This window comes from Mobula birostris, chromosome 10 (genome assembly GCF_030028105.1).
Source record: "Mobula birostris isolate sMobBir1 chromosome 10, sMobBir1.hap1, whole genome shotgun sequence".
NCBI lineage: Eukaryota > Metazoa > Chordata > Chondrichthyes > Myliobatiformes > Myliobatidae > Mobula > Mobula birostris.
The window spans coordinates 33,636,472-33,653,703 of NC_092379.1; the positions used below are offsets into that span (position 1 = coordinate 33,636,472).

The window sequence follows — 17,232 nt, forward strand, 5'->3', positions numbered from 1 at the left end:
CGTACAGGCTCTGAGTAACCACAACTCTCCCATTCACACTAATGTACGGGCTCTGAGTAACCACAACTCTCCCTTTCGTAGTAACAGATAGGCTCTCAGACGAACCATAGCATTCCCATTCACACTAACGTATTGGCTCTGTGTAACCACAACTGTCCCATTCACAATAATGTACTGACTCAGAGTAACCACAACATGATTACCCTTTGCATTCTGTTTATTATTTGGTGTGAGTGAACGTGGTTGAAAATGCCAGCATCTATTGTTTTTCTCTTATTGTTGACCAGTATAGTTACAAGTCAAACACATCGGCGTGTCTGCAGTCACCTATGAACCGGACTGGGATAAGATGGCAGATTTCCTTCCCCTGACAATGCAATTGGATTAGATTCGATTGACTGTATGTGTCACATGTATATTGAAACATCAAAACATACAGTGAAATTTGTCAACACCTAGCACAGCCCATGGATTCAAGATTCAAGATTGTTTAATGTCATTTCCGGTACACAAGTGTCAAGGAGAACAAATGATTGTAACTCTGGATCTGAAGCAGCAGAGAAAAAACACAATAAGATAAAGAACACAATAACAAAAAGCACAATAAATATAAGTACATAAAATATCTTATGTAGATAGATTATATATAGGATTATATATATACAGAATGTGGTGGGGCAGCCCACAAGTATCATCATTCTTCCAGTACCAATTTTACATTGCCCACCCTAACGGCGTGCGGGAGGAAACCAGAGCATCTGGAAGAAAACCATGTGGTCATGGTGAGAACGTACAAATACAGACAGACAATGGCAGGAATTGAGCCCTGATGGCTGATCGCTGATGTTGTAACAACATTACGTTAACCACTAGGTTATTAAGCTGCCCTAGGTTGACTCTGTGACTCAGACAGGCTTCAATTTATTGAATGAATTAAAATTCCTCAGATGCTGTGGTGGGATTTGAGTACCTGTCTTGCATCAATGGTCCAGAGCCATTGATAAGACACAGGTTAGGCTGCTGTTGGGAGTGTTGTGTGCAGTTCCAGTTGCAACACTGTGGGGGCTGGTGCCAGTGGACAGGGTTCGATTCCTGCCACTGACTGAAAATAAGGATTCTGTACATTTTCCCTGCGACCACATGTGTTTCCGCCGGGTGCTCCTGTTTCCGCCTACATTCCAGAGCCATACAGGGTGTCTACATGATACGTTGTCACAAAACTTGAGAGTTTCTCCCAGCACATCCTCGGACTGTGTTGGTCACTGATGCAAATGACACATTTCACTGTATGTTTCAGTGTACCTGTGACAAGTAAAGCTCATCTTTAAGAGGGATGCGGCTGCACTGGGGAGAATGCTGAGGATGTTGGAGAGATTGGGCAGCCTGGGCTTGTTTTCCTTGGAGTAAGTAAGGCTGAGGAGTGACTTGAGGTATACACACAGTAACCATTTAATTTGGTATCTCTCATACCTAATAAAATGGCCACTGAGTGTATGTTCATGGTCTTCTGCTGCTGTAGCCCATCCACTTCAAAGTTCAACATGTTGAAAGATGCTCTGATGCACTGTTGTAACAAGTGGTTATTTGTTAATGTCAGCTTGAACCAGTCTGGCCTTTTTCTTCTGACCTCTCTCACTAACATGGCATTTGAGCCAACAGAATTGCCACTCACTGGATGCTTTTTGTTTTTCACACCATTCTCTGTAAACTCTAGAGACTGCTGTGTGTGAAAATCCCAGGATATTAGCAGTTTCTGAGATACTCAAACTACCCCATCTGGCACCAACAATCTTTCCCTGGTCAAAGTCACTCAGATCACATTTCTTCCCCATTCTGATGTTTGGCCTGAGCAACAAATGAACCTCTTGACCATGTCTGTGTGCTTTTATGCATTGAGTTGCTGCCATGTGACTGGTTGATTAGATATTTGCTTTAACATGCCCATGTACAGGCATACCGAATAAAATGCCCACTGAGCGTATAAGATTATGTGAAAGATAGAAGAAGATAATCAACATACTTTTTTCCATGGTAGTTGGATTTAAGATAAGAGTGCATAGATTTGTTGAGAGAAAGAGCAGAGCAGAGGGTTAATTTATTTCACGTAGAGTGTGTTTGATATCTGGAACGTGCAGGCAGAGGAGGTGGAGTCAGATAACAATTAAGAGTCATTTAGGCAAAGATGCATGGCAGTATATGGACCTAACACAGTAAAATGGATGTGATGAGCTGAAGCCTTGTTTCTGTTTTATACAACTCTGACTCCATGGATCTACTCTGACCGCATGTCCAGTTTGTTAATCTCTTTGCTCTCATACATCACACAATTAGAGATTAAATATTAGCTTTACATTTTTCCACATGTATGTACATCAAAACATCAAATGCATTGTTTTCATCAATGACCAACACCCGCAGTGTCGTCATGCTTCCACGCCAAGTAACAATGGCAGAGACAAGAGACCAGCGGGCAGAACTGAGAGGTACACCAGGGGTGAATTGCTAGAGGAGGTTCCCTGCAGGGCCACACACAAAATGCTGAAAAAACTCAGCAAGTCAGGCAGTGGCTGTGGAGGGGTAAATGAACAGTTAATGTTTCGGGTACAGCTGTAGATGCTGCCTGGCCTGTTGACCTCCTCCAGCCTTTCATGTGTATTGCTCTGGATTTCCAGCATCTACAGAATCCACTGTGTTTCTCTAGCAGCAACCGATCTGCTGAGGTTATTAGTCCCGCTTCCTGCTGCTCATAAAGTTCCTCTCCTCTGTGGTTCACTTCCATCCTGCTCCAGATTATTTGAGCACAGAATGTAGAATATTACAGACCAGTATAGGCTCTTCAACCCACTTTGTTGTGCCAACCACGATGGTTGCTCCAGATATTGGCATTTGCCATCTCTTGTGTCTACAAGATTCCCTGTGGATGGGTAACTTTTCCCAAACCCCTGTTCCATCCTTGAAGTGCGAAACAGGTGTTAGAGCCAACGAGAGGGATAGAATGTTTGTGCAAACTAATTCCTGGGTTGTGGTTTGTGGTGATATTCTTGTCACCATCTTTACCAGTGTCAGATAAGTTCATTGTGTACTTTCATGCTATCTAATCCAGCAATGAGGTTCGTTGTGAATGAGTAATGTCACTGGACTGCTACGAATCTCAGGCGTGGGTCAGCTGTCAGTCAGTTATGCCTTCAAGGCTGAGTGGGCAGTGGAGGCAGGTACTTCACACCATTTGAGAAATGCCTGGACCGACACTTGAATCACCAAGGCATGGAAGGCCATGGAGTAAGAGAGCAAAGTCCAAAGTAAATTTGTTGTCAAAGTATGTGCATATGTGTACCCATGCTCTACTCTGAGATTCATTATCTTGTAGGCATTCACAGTAAAATAAAGAAATACAATTGAATCAATGAAACACCACAAAGACTGACAAACAACCAACGTGCAAAAGAAGGCAAACTATGCAAATAAAACAAGTAAATTAATAATACCAAGAACATGAGTTGCAGAACCTGTTGGTTGTGGAATCAGTTCAGAGTTGTTGTGAGTGGTTACTCACGAAGGTTCTGGAGCCTGATGGTTGTAGGGAAATACATTGTTAATGAGAGGTGGGATCAGTGTAGGTGGATATGGTGAGCCTGTTTCTGTGCTGTTTAATTCTCGTGCCCCCCCCCACCCCACCCTCTCTCTAGCCTCATGCTAACACTGAGGGAGTGCCACACTATTGATGTTACTGTCTTTTAAGACATTAAACTGAGCTCCTGTCTTCTCTCTTGGGATCTTGCACTTCCAATTAAAGAGAAAGGCAATAACGTTGAGGGATATTTATCCCTCAGTTTGATCGAGGTGATTGGATGATCTAGCCAACCACCCTGCTTTTTGCAGGACCTTACTGCATACAAGTTACCACAACTCGCATCTTGCAGCTCCTCAGAAGTATTTAATTGGGCATATGCATTTTGGGAGATCTTAGGATGGTGAAATGTGCCACTAAGAATGTGAGGTTTTTATGTCAGAGACTGTTGCCGGTGGAGGCAGTGAGAGGCTCCCCTTTAAGGTGAGTCCTAGCTCAAGCCTGTTGTTCAGAGCCAAGAAAAAACTGCAGATTTGTGGAAAGTCTTACAGCTCTTTTCTCATTTCTCACTTTCGGATTTAACTTGGTACATTTTACACATTCTTGTTATTGACATTTCTGCAGGGATTTCCCCTCACTGAGATCTTTCTACAGTCTGAGCTGAAATGCACTCGTCAGTGCCCGAGAGACAGCCCTGTGTTGAGAAGACAAGCACGAGAAGCAGGCGTAGGGCACTCGGCTCCTCGATGCTGTCCCGGTTGCTGTTCCTCTCATCTTGGACTCAGTTCCATCTCCCTACCTGTTCCGCACAACATTTACAGAACAAAAACCTGTCCACCTCAGCCTGTATCAATGCAATAACCCTGTCTCAGTCATTCTCTGCGTTACAGAATTCCGAGATGAAATTCCCCCTCATCTCCATTATAAAACAGAAACTCTGCATTTTAAAGCTTGTTCTGGTTCCCATTGGGGGAAAAAAAAACATCCTTTCTGCATCCAATCCGGCCAACCCTCTCAGAATCATATCTGTAGGGTAAGGTGGTGGGTGCCTGTAATGGGCTGCGGGGTTAGTGGTGGAAGCAGATCCGATAGTGGTCTTTAACAGACAGACACTAAACTATACAGGGAATGGAGAGATATGGCAGGAGAGATTTAGTTTAAATCAACACTGTGTTTAGCATAGACACTATGGCCGGAAAGGTCTGTTCCTGCACTGTACTGTTCTATGTTCTATGTTCACCCTCCTCTCAATGTTCTCAACTCTCATGAGTATGGGCTCAACACTTCCTCAAAAGATGACTCCTCCGTTCCTGGAATCAACCTTTGCTGCACTGTCTCCACTGTACGTCCCTCCTCGAATAAGAAGGACTCCAAAAGCGTCTATAGTTCTCTGGGTGTAGTGTCACCAACATCGTGCAAAGCTGGAGTAAGATTTCTCAGAATCAGAAACAGCTTTATTATTATTGACATAAAAAATAACAGTAAGTTACAACAATATAAAAGGATAGATAGATAAATAGATACATAAATGATCAAAAGGGGAATAGAAAGGTAGTATTCAAGGGCCATTCAGAAACCTGATGGCAGAAGAGAACATTCCGTTCCTAAAACGTTAAGTATAGGTCTTCACCCTCCTGATCTTCCTCCCTGATGGTCGTAAGGATTCTCTGTTAATACCTTCCATTTTTTGCAGTCTATTACTTCCTTATTATTTCATGTTTCATGCTTGAAAACTCTGCAATCTTACCCAATATTCCAAAAACCTTTTCAATTTAATCAACGTTCTACTTTCCTTGTCAAACTGGAGCCCCTCATGTTGTAACCCATCTACAATATTCTTGCCCCACCACTTATCCTATCCATATCCCTTTGCTGGCTTTTTACATCCTCCTCAGAACTTACTTTCCCTTCTTTTTATTGTCAGCAGATTTGGGTACAAGACATTCAATTATGTTTCATTGTTGTAAGTGTAATTCAACACTGGTGTTGGCGAGTTGCCTGGAACCCTGGAAACACAAGCGATCACAGACACTGGGATCTGAAACAACTCAATAGGTCAGGCAGCATCTGGGGAAGGGATGGACAGTCAACAATGAAGGCTCTTGACCTGGAAATTTGCCAACCTATTTCCTGAGCCACCATTCAATTAAATTAGATCTTAATTCCTTCTATCAGCAATTGAAGATCTCTCATGGATGAAGGACCTTAAAACAAAATAACCAGACTGTCTGATGTATCATAGCATACGCTGGAAAACACTCCAAACTAATGGTAGTCTCACCCATGCAAGGAACCCAGCTCAGCTGAAGGCAGCTATAACAAAACACAGGCTGGCAGCTGGGCCAAGAAGTAGACTGGTCCTGGAGCCTGGTGGTACACACTTTCAGGTTCCTTCAAGAATGATCATCAATGAGAGTTCAAAGGTCTTGATAGAGCAGATGTGGGAGGACGTTTCCTGTGGTGCGAGTGTCTAAGACTAAAGGCCACAACTTCAGAATAGAGGGGCATTCTTTCAGAACAGAGATGAGGATGAATTTCTTTAGCCCGAGAGTGGTGAATTTGCGAAATTCTTTGCCACGGGCAGCTGTGGAGGCCAAGTCTTTATGTACATTTAAGGTAGAGGTTGACAGATTCTTGATTCGTCAGGGCATGAAGGGATATGGGTGGGAAGGTAGGAGATTAGGGCTGAGAGGGAAATGGATCAGCCATGATGAAATAGTGGAGCAGACTCAATGGGCCAAATGTCCCACTTCAGCTCCTATATATTATGGTCTTCTGGTTTTATTTACAGCTCAAAGACCACATGTTTGAGTGCCTCAAGGAGGAGAGGTGTTGCAATTTTAGTAGCTATGGATGCACCTTCAAGGTGAGTGTGGGTTCTGGAGTCCCAGTGGGGAGCAAGACTTGGGATTGATGTCTTGATGTCTTATGGGGTAATTCCAGAGGAGGGGATAGAGAGAGGTTTACCACTCTTGCTAATAGATATTGGTCTATCGCTGTCACATGTGCTGAACTACAGTGAAAATCCTAGATTCAGAATCAGTTTCAGATTTATTTATCACATGTACATCAAAACATACAATGAAATGTGTCATTTGTATTGACAAGCAGCATGCCCAAAGTTGTGCTGGGGGCTTCCCACAATAACAGAATGCAGAATCCTCCGTTACAGTTACAGTGAAACTATAGGTCAGGCAGACAATAAGGAGGAATGGCCATAATGAGTTAGATCAAGAGTTCCATTCAGTATACTTATAACAGCAGGATGGAGCCTGGTGATACTGTACGTGTTTCAAAGCTTTGGTATCCCCTGCACAACGGGGAGAAGAGAGAATTACCAGGAATCCAAACCTCAAAGGACAGTAATACAAGATATCCAAAGCCCAGCTGCCCAAACATAGAACATTTCTCTCAGACTTCATCACTACTTCCACAGCAGGGTGTTGGCCTAGCTCTCAGCCTGGAGTCAACCCAATCTGGTCCACAGCCCCACATGAGTTCTTGGAAGAGGATAACAGGATTACATGCAAAAACACAATAGTATATATCAAGTTTGAAGTACAAAACTTATCCAAAACTCAGGAAAATGCAATATGGTCTCAATCCCAAAGTTGGATTTTGGTTATTAGACACTGGAACTGAGGATTAGGAGAGAATGGTGTCAGCTAGTTGGCACGCACATGGTGGGCTGAAGTGCCCAGATTCCCCTCTTGTCTCTATATCTTCATGACTCAATGACTAAACATCTGAGCCAAGAACTTCTGATCCCAACCCTCTGACAAAATGGGATTCAGCTGATGTGCTCTGGTAGATATTTGCAACAGATATGGTCATTTCCCTCCATCAATATCATCCAACTCTTTGATGATGTATTTCCTCAGCCCTGGTGAGAACATGCCCAAATTGTAACCCAGTTGAAACTCCACAGTGTCTTTTCCAGCTCAAGAGAGGACAGAAATGGCCAATGTCAGGGAGCATAATTTTAAGGTGATTGGTGGAAAATTATTGAGGGAGGGGGTGTTACAGGTACATTTTTTTTACACAGGAAGAGGTGGGTGCACGGTGGCAGATAGATAGGGGGAGTTTGAGAAACTTTTACGTAGGCACATGGATGATAGATGAATGGAGGGCTATGTTGGAGGGAAGGGTTAAATAGATCATAGAGTGGGTTAAAAGGTTGGCACAACATTGTTGGCCAAAGGGCCTGTACTGTGCTGTACAGTACTGTTCTATGCTCTAAGGAAACCCTGACGTTTCAAACCCCATTCACGTTACTTATCTGGAGAAAAGAATTACATTGCATGCACACAGTCAGGCTAACAACAGATTAGTAGGTTAATTGGTCATTGAAAGTTGTCCTGTGGTTTTAAATAAGGTTAAATAGGTGGGTTGTTGGCGGTGTGACTCGTTGGGCCAGAAGGGCCTGTTTCACACTGTATCTCTAAATAAATAAACAGGAAAATCTTGCGGACCTAACATTAAAATATATATATATTTTTCCCTTTCTACAGGGATCAAATGTTCAACATTAAAATATGTTTTTTTTCCTTTCCACAGGGAACAAATCCTCGCCTTAAAGAGCACGAGATACAGTTTACTCATCAACACTTGATGCTAGTTTTGTTAAAGAACAAGACGCTGGAGGAGAAGGTAATGGATCTGGGCTGAGGGACACTCAGGGAGGTAACTCCAGTTTAGAACTGGAAGGAGCCTTTCTACTTAAAACTCAGGATTTTCAGGTCACTGGAGCTGGTAAACTTCCCGGCAGTTGCTAAACTGTCAACCAGGAGTTGGGAAGATTCTGGGATTTTCATCCGAACCTGTACAAGTTTCTTCTGTACAAGTAGCTTATTTATCTTGGGGAAGGAAAAATGAGAAGTTTGGAGGGAGAGATGGTGAAAGGGTGAGAAGCACTGAGGGGTAGAGGGAAGCAGAGTTAGGGTGCATTCATGGATATTTTTGGCGAAGTATCCCTTAGCTTAGACAAACCTCCATTTGAAAAGCCATAGGTGCGAAAGATTAGTTGAGGAATAAAATCAGAATCAGAATCAAGTTTAATATCACTGGCACATGTTATGAAATTTGTTGTTTTGAGACAGAAGAACATTACAATACATAATAAAAAATTATGAATTACAGTAAGAAATATATTTTAGAAGATTAGATTAAGTAAGTGATGCAAAAAGAGCAACAAAAGAAAGAGAATAGTAAGGTAGTGCAGATGGGATTATTGTCCATTCAGAAATCTGATAGCTCAGGGGAAGACGCTGTAAGAATGTGTCTTAAACCTCCTGTGCCTCGTTGCTGATGGTAACAATGAGAACAGGGTGATAGGGACCCCTAATGATGGATGAAGCCTTCTGTGAGGCTTCGCATTTTGAAGGTTCCTTTGGTGCTGGGGTGGCAAGTGTCCAGGATGGAGCTGGCTGAGTTTGCAACTTTCTGCAGCTTTTTCCCTTCTGGCGCAGTGGCCCCTCCACGCCGGATGGTGATGTGGCCAGTTAGAATGCTCTCCACACTACACTTGAAGAAATTTGAACTCCTTGAACTCCTAATGAAATATAGCTACTGTTGTGCCTTATTGGTAACTGCATTGATATCACAAGAGATTCAGCAAAGCTGAAAACCCAGGGAGAGAGAGACACACACACAAACACACACACACATTTTCCAGCAGCCCAATCAAATTTTGAGTGAGAGAGGTGACTCACAGGTCCCTGAGGGAGATTTAAAAAAGACCATTCACCAGCTTTTGACATTTCCTGGCAGCTCAGTCAAATCACAATCCATTAGCAGGGACGAATAAAAATAAGGTAGGAACAAGCAGAATGTCCATTGTGTGAGAGAACCAGGGTTAGAGTAGGGAGGTTTGGACCAAATTAGGCTTCAACAAAAACAGGCTTGGATGAGGTAGGTATCTGGTAAGTTTTTTCTTCTTCATTCTTCATTCCTCGTCTGTTCGTACATAGTCAGAGCAGTGAGGATGGCTCCAGAGGTTGTGTTGTGTTCTTTGTGTGAGGTGGAGGGATTTTGGGAGACCTCCAGCCTCTCAGATAGCCACCTCTACACCAGATGCACTGAGCTGCAGCTCCTCAGAGGTGAGTTAAGGAACTGGAGCTGTAGCTCGATGATACTTTGGCACTTACGGCAAACTGAAGAGGTGATTGATAGGAGCTACAGAGAGGTAGTCACCCTAAATTGCAGGATGCAAGTACCTGGGTGACTGTCAGAAGAGGGAAAGGAAATGGGTAGCCAGGAAAAAGTACCTCTGTGGCCGTTCCCCTCAAAAATGAGTATACCGTTTTGGATACTGTTGAGGGAATGACCTATTGCAGAAAGCCACAGTGATCGGGTCTCTGGCACTGAGTCTGGCGCTGTGGCTCAGAGAGGAAAGGTGTGAGAAGACTGCAGCAGTGATAGGCGATTTCATTGTTACAGGAGTAGACAGGTATGCTGCCTCCCAGGTTCCAGGGTCAGGGATGTTTTGGATTGGGTCTATGGCATTCTAAAGGGGGAGGGTGAGCAGTCAGAAGTCTTAGTATATATTGGCACCAATTACATACGTAGGAAAAGGCAGGAGGTCCGGAGGAGAGAATTGAGAGAGCTAGGTAGAAGGCTGAAAAGCAGGACCTCCAGGGTCGTAATCTCTGGATGGCTGTCTGTGCCACATGCCGGTGAAGGTAATAAGATGATTTGGCAGATGAATGCATAGCTGTGGAACTAGTGTAGGGTGCAGGGTTGCAGTGCTCTGGATCATTGTGATCTCTTCTGGGGAAGGTGTGACCTGGACGAAAAGGATGGCTTATGCCTGGACCCGAGGAAGACTGATATCCTACAGGGCAGATATGTTAGAACTGTTGTGGAGGCTTTAAACTAATTTTGCAGGGCGATTGGAAACTGATTGATAGAGCTGAGAGTGGGGCAGTTGGTATACAAGCAGAGCCAGGATGGACAGGCAGATGATCGGGCAAAATTACAGTCAGTGGCTTGAGTTGCAGTGTAAACGGGGATCAAATTTGAAAAGGGTAATGTATACACGACTGAAGGTGTTATATTTGAATGCACCCAGTATGTGGAATAAGTTAGATAATCTTGTAGCACAGTTAGAGGTTAACAGGTATGAAATTGCAGGCAACACTGACTTGTGGTTGAAAGAAGATTGTAGTTGGGAGCTTAACATCCAAGGATACACATTGTATCGAAAGGACAGGCAGGTAGGCAGAGGGACTGGCATGGCTCTGTTAGAAAGAGGTAACGTAGAATCCAGAGGTGTAGAATTCTCGTGGGTAAAGTTAAGAAAATGCAATGGTAAAAAGACCCCAATGGGAGTTTTATACAGGCCTCCAAACAGGAGCCAGGATGTGGTCGACAGATCACAATGGGAGATAGAAAATGCATGTCAAAGGGCAATGTTACGATAGTCATGAAGTATTTCAATATGTAGGTAGATTAGGAAAATCAGGTTGGTGCTAATTTTGAGTCCCAACGGAGAGGATTCGTAGAATACCCATGAGACAGATTTTTAGAACAGCATGTGGTCGAAGCCAGATTAACCATTCTGGATTGGGTGTTGTGCAATGAATCAGATTTGATTAGGGAGCTTAAGGTAAAGGAACCCTTTGGAGACAGTGATCATAATATAAGACAATAAGACCATAAGCTATAGGAGCAGAATTAGGCCATTTGGCCCATCGCAATTGTTCTGCCATTTCATCATGGCTGATCCACTTTTCCTCTCAGCCCCAGTCTCCTGCCTTCTCCCCTTTATCACTTCATGCCCTGACCAATCAAGAATCTGTCAACATCTACCTTAAATATACCCAATGACTTAGCCTCCACAGCCACCTGTGACAACAAATTCCACAGATTGACCACACTAAAGAAATTCGTCCTCATCTCCATTCTAAAAGGACACTCCTCTATTTTGAGGAGGTGTCCTGGTCTTAGACTCTTCCACTGTAGAAAATATCCCCACCACATCTGTTCTATCGAGGCCTTGCAACATAGGATAGGTTTCCTTGAGGTCACCACTCATTCTTCTGAACTCCATTTCAAGCGGGAGTGTGATGGACTTGAAAAATTTGGACAGTAAATCAGCGGTTAATCAATGAAGAAGAGAGGTAAAACTGTGGAGAGACCCAGTAAAGGAATGGGCTGATGTTTTGGAGAGGATATGTTCCTATCAGCGTATCAAGGGAAATACTAAAGTAAAAAACACCTCCTGAAGGTTTAGTGGGACGATGTATCCATGCAGATTGAAGGTATTTATGCTTGAGCCACATTTGACACAGGCTCTCAAGTTACCTTGCTTTATGGATCCTTTTAAACTGGTATTTGCCATTGAATCCACGCGGTGCCCTTGCAATTCTTCTTTGTACTTATGAGTTATGGTTACTTGTTAAAACTGGAGTTCTCTCAACCAGATGTTGCAGTAACTGAGACTATTGTCACACCAGTGTTGGTCTTCTAGGAGCATAATGAAAAGGGTGGAGCTTCCATTCTTGTGGGGCAAATACTTCCATTGTGAGAAGGCTCATGGGAGCATGCAAGGAGAGAGATGGAGAGAACTCTTTGAAAACCTTGTCCATTCACCTTGTGTTCGGAACTGCTTTTGAGAAGGTGCAAGTTCCTCCTAAACAGGATTATGAGCAGAAATGAGGAACTGTGTGATACACCCTGTCTAAACCTGACATGCTATGTCCTGGAGGAGTAGCAAGAGTGACAGGAAGCCCTAAATTTGCTAGAATGTTCAAGGAATGGAAAAGAAAATTAACTGAGAAGATGTTGGGATGCGAAGATGCCTTTTCTCCTGACGAGTCTGATGTTGATTACTCCAAGAGTACTTGCCACACTATTAGAGTAACTGAGGATACCCCTTTCTGAGAGAGGTCTCATTGGTTAACACCAATGGAAGTTGAAGATTTTTGGCAGCACCTGCTTAAACTGAAAGGAGCTAAGTTCAGTCGTGGAGCATAGGGACCTGAGCAGCTGGAAGACACGAGTGATAGGAGAAGGCACCCTCTAGTAGACAGGAAGGGTCGCAAGGTGTGGTTGAAGTTGGAGGAGCTGAAGATGGGATAAGGAGGGATAAGGATCCCCGAAGATGGGATAAGGAGTCAGGAAACCCCCCCCCCCCCATATACACTGACTATGAACAGAGTGTTGCATCTATCCCATCCCTTTAGTGAGACATGCCACTAACATTTACAAATGGATTGAAGGTCCTGATATCATGATATCCTTTGAAAACTGTTATTAATGATGGATTGATAAATTTCAAAGTCACGAGGACATGATTATTTTTGGTGGGAGCGAGAGTGTAATGCTGTGGTTAAGACTTTTACTGCTGTGCTGTAGATATTTCACTTTAGCAGTTCTGTAAGGACAGACTGTTCTGCTTTTAGCTTGTTTGAATTTCAGCTAAAGATAAGAGGCTATGTTGTTCAATTTAGGAATGTTGTGTCAGCCAGCCAGGCTGGTGGAATTGGGAGAGGTTTTCGTGATGGACACTGATGTAGGTCGAGGACTTATTGGTGGGAGCTGGGAGAAGACAGGAGGGAAGATGGCTGAGGAAGCTGTTCCTGTTGCACAGGGTGCTTTGTGCAGATGAATGGCTTCAAGGAGGAAGGACCAATGCTCCGGTGGGAGAGCCCAATTATTTGAGGTGGATTTTGAGTGAAATTCAGAACCTAGAGCATGCTTTCATGCAGACCATGGTCCAAAGCATAAGATAAGGACAACTTCAAGATGAGCTCCAACTTGTGTGCATATTTGGACTGGGTTAATGGCCCTTTTTTATTTCTTTCCTTTTCTTTTTCCTACTAACCGTTCGATAAAGCTAACGTTTGTAAATGTACTTCCTTTATAATTGTAAGCAGTGTACGGTCTGTTATTTCTTGCCGACGGGTGATTGCAGTATTCGCACAGATCGGGGTTCGGGTGGCTGACACATCTCAACTTCCAGGTTTTGGTGGGACCCAAGTAACACTGACCCTAGATGTATGGAGTTTGAGAAAGGTGGTTTTCTCACCGCTGAGTCTAGTGGCTCTTAGTGAGGGGCTAATGAGCCACAGCTCTAGAGATGCCCGGTAAAGAGGGGTTTCTTACCTTATTCAGTATACTGCACGCATTCAGATAGAACACCTTCAGTCCTGTATTCGCCTTTTCAATTTTGTCCACCTTCCAGGGATTACTATCCTGGAGGTCCTCTTTCACAGATTTCTACCCAGCTCCCTAAAATCTCTCTTCAGGACCTCCTCACCTTTTCTTCCTATGATATAGGTGCCAATATGTACCAAACTTCTGGCTGCTCACCCTCCCCTTAGAATGCCATTTGCCCGATCCGAGACTTTCCTGATCCTGACACCTGCGAGGCAACATACCACCCCGGTGTCTCTATCACAGTCACACAATCTCATCTTTGTTCGTCTGACTATGGAATCTCCGATCACCACTGCAGTTCTCTTTACCTCTCTTCTGAGCCCAGCACCAGACACAGTGCCAGGGACCCGGTCACTGTAGATCCCCCCGAGGGTTGTCCCCCTTAACACTATCTAAAGTGGTGTACTTACTGTTGAGGGGAATGGCCACAGGTGTACTGTGCACTGGCTGTGCATTTCCCTTTCTTCTCTGGATAGTCACCCAGTTACCCGTCTCCTGCAGCCTAGGCGTGATGACCTCCCTGTAGCTCCTATCTATCACCTTCTCATTCTCCCTTATGAGCCGAATGTTATTGAGCACAGCTCCATGGAGGACAGGAACAAAAGTGCCTGAACAATTAGTGGAGACAGATGTTGTTAAGACCTCAGACAAAGTGTGACTAATGTCCTGAACTGCGTATATTTGAATGCAAGTTTCGTAGGATTGGCTCAGGGTATGGATCGACACCTGGAATTATGATATTGTAGCCATTGGTGAGACTTGGTTGCAGGAGTGGCAGGAATGGCAGCTCAGTATTCTGTGGTTCCATTGTTTTAGATGCAAAAGAGCGGGAGGGGTTAAAGGAGAAGGGCTGGTGTTACTAGACAGGGAAAATGTCCCAGCAGTGCTTGGACAGGGCAGACTAGAACTCATCTAGTGAGGTGTCATGGTGGAACTGAGAAATAAGTTAATGGTATTATCTTACAGATCATCCAACAGTCTGAGGGATTTAGAAGGACAAATTTGTAGACAAATCGCAGACTGTTGAAAGAAATATAAGGTAGTAGGTGATTATAACTTTCCACATATTATTGGGACTCACACACTGTAAAAGGACTAGATGGGATAGAGCTTGTCAAGTATGTTTAGAAAGTTTACTTAATCAGTATATAGAAGTCCCAATGAGAGAGTGTGTGATACTTGATCTACTATTAGTGAATGAGACAGGGCAGGTGACAGAAGTTTGTGTAGGAGAACACTTTGCATCCAATGACCACAATGCCATTAGTTTTAAACAAAAAGATAGGTCTAGTCCACAGGTTGAGATTCTAAATTGGAGAAAAGCCAATTTTGATGGTATCAGAAAGGATCTGGCAAGTGTGGATTGGGACAGGCTGTTTAGTGGCAAAAGGTGTATTTGGTAAGTATGATGCCTCAAAATTGAAAATTTGAGAGTACAATGCTTGTCTGTGCCAGTCAGAATAAAAGGCAAGGATAACAGGTTTAGGGAACCTTAATTTTCAGGAGATATTGAGGCTCTGGTTAAGAAAAAAAAGGAGGTGCATAGTAGGTATTGGCCAGTAGGAACAAATGAGGTACTAATGGAGAATACTTAAAAAAGAGAACACTTAAGCAAGAACTCGGGAGAGCTAAAAGGAGGTATGAGGTTGTCGTAGCAAACAAGGCAAAGGTGAATCCTAGGGGATTCAACAAATATATTAGAGCAAAAGGATTGCAAAGAACAAAATTGGTCCACTGGAAGATCAGAGTGGTAAACAATGTGTAGAGCCAAAAGAGATGGAAGAGATCTTAAATTAATATTTTGCATCTGTATTAACCCCGAGGGACAGATACAGAGTGTATTGAAGTGAGGCAAAGTGACATCAACTTCATGGACCTTGTACAGATTACAGAGGAGGAGATATTTGCTGACCTGAGGCAAATTAGGGTGGATAGATCCTCAGTGCCTGACAAGGTGTTCCCTCAGACTCTATGGGAGGCAAGTACAGTAATTACCAGGGCCCTAACAGAGGTATTTAAATCATCTTTAGCAACAGGAGGTACCAGGGGACTGGTGGACAGCCAATGTTGTTCCACTATTTAAGAAAGGAGCTAAAAATAAACCAGGAAATTATAGGCCAGTGAGCCTGATATGAGTAGTAGGGAAAGTTATTGGAAGATATTCTAAGGAACTGGATATATAAGGATTTGGATAGACATGGACTGATTGACAATAGTCAGCATGGCTTTCTGTATGGTTGGTCATGTCTAACCAATCTGATTGACAGTTTTGAGGAAGTTACTAAGAATTTGGATGAAGGCAAGGCAGTGGGTGTTCTCTACATGGACTTTAGCAAAATATTTGATAAGGACCTAATGGGAGGTTAGTCGGGAGAGTTCAGTCACTCGGCATTTAAGATGAGGTTAAATTGGATTAGACATTGGCTTTGTGGGAGAAGCCAGAGAGTGGTAGGCGATGGTTACCTCTCTGAATAAAGGCCTGTGACTAGTGAAGATCCACGGAGATCAGAGCAGGGTCTGTTGTTTTTTGTCATCTATATCAATGATTTGGATTATAATGTGGTTAACTGGATCAGAAAATTTATGGAGGACACCAGGTTTGGGGATGTAGTGGACAATGAGAAAGGCTATCATGGATTGCAGCCAGATCTGGACCAGGTTGGAAAGAGAGCTGAAAAATGGCAGATGGAATTTAATACAGACAAGTGTGACATGTTGCTCTTCAGTACCAAGCAGGGTAGGTCTTACACAGTGAACAGTAGGGCACTGAGGAGTGCAGTAGAACAAAGGGATCTGGGAATACAGGCCCATAATTCATTGAATTATGCCACAGGTGGATAGGATCGTAAAGAAAGCTTTTGTCACACTGGCCTTCACATATCAAAGAACTGAGTACAGGGGAAGGGATTTTATGTTGAAGTTGTATAAGACATTAACGAGGTCTAATATGGAGTACTGTGTGCAGTTTTGGTCACCTACCTACCTACTCATTCGTAAGGCCAGTGATGTTGTGGGGACAGAACTGGACTCTCTCACAGTGGTGTCTGAAAGGAGGATGCTGTCTAAGTTGCATGCCATCTTGGACAATGTCTCCCATCCACTACATAATGTACTGGGTGGGCACAGGAGTACATTCAGCCAGAGACTCATTCCACCGAGATGCAACACAGAGCATCATAGGAAGTCATTCCTGCCTGTGGCCATCAAATTTTACAACTCCTCCCTTGGAGGGTCAGACACCCTGAGCCAATAGGCTGGTCCTGGACTTATTTCCTGGCATAATTTACATATTGCTATTTAACTATTTATGGTTTTATTACTATTTATTATTTATGGTGCAACTTTAACGAAAACCAATTTCCCCCGGGATCAATAAGGTATGACTATGTCTATGACTAGGAAAGATGTAAATTAGTTTGAAAGAGTACAGAGAAAATTTACAAAGATGTTGCCAGTCTGGGGGCCCTGAGCTGTAAGAAAAGACTAAATAGGTCAGGACTTTA

At 43.4% G+C, this 17,232-nt stretch overlaps 1 protein-coding gene across 4 annotated transcripts in view; it reads left to right on the forward strand.

Annotated features, from left to right (window-relative positions):
• Window positions 1-17,232, forward strand: part of LOC140203946 (TNF receptor-associated factor 3-like) — an 83,718-nt gene that overhangs the window by 55,061 nt on the left and 11,425 nt on the right. For 2 of the 4 annotated variants that reach the window (XM_072270136.1, XM_072270137.1), the window contains exons 7-8: window positions 6,360-6,434; window positions 8,126-8,218. In XM_072270136.1, coding sequence (XP_072126237.1) covers window positions 6,360-6,434; window positions 8,126-8,218 — 168 coding nt within the window. The remainder of the gene's footprint in view (window positions 1-6,359; window positions 6,435-8,125; window positions 8,219-17,232) is intronic. The other 2 variants (XM_072270138.1, XM_072270140.1) reach the window with 1 other exon arrangement.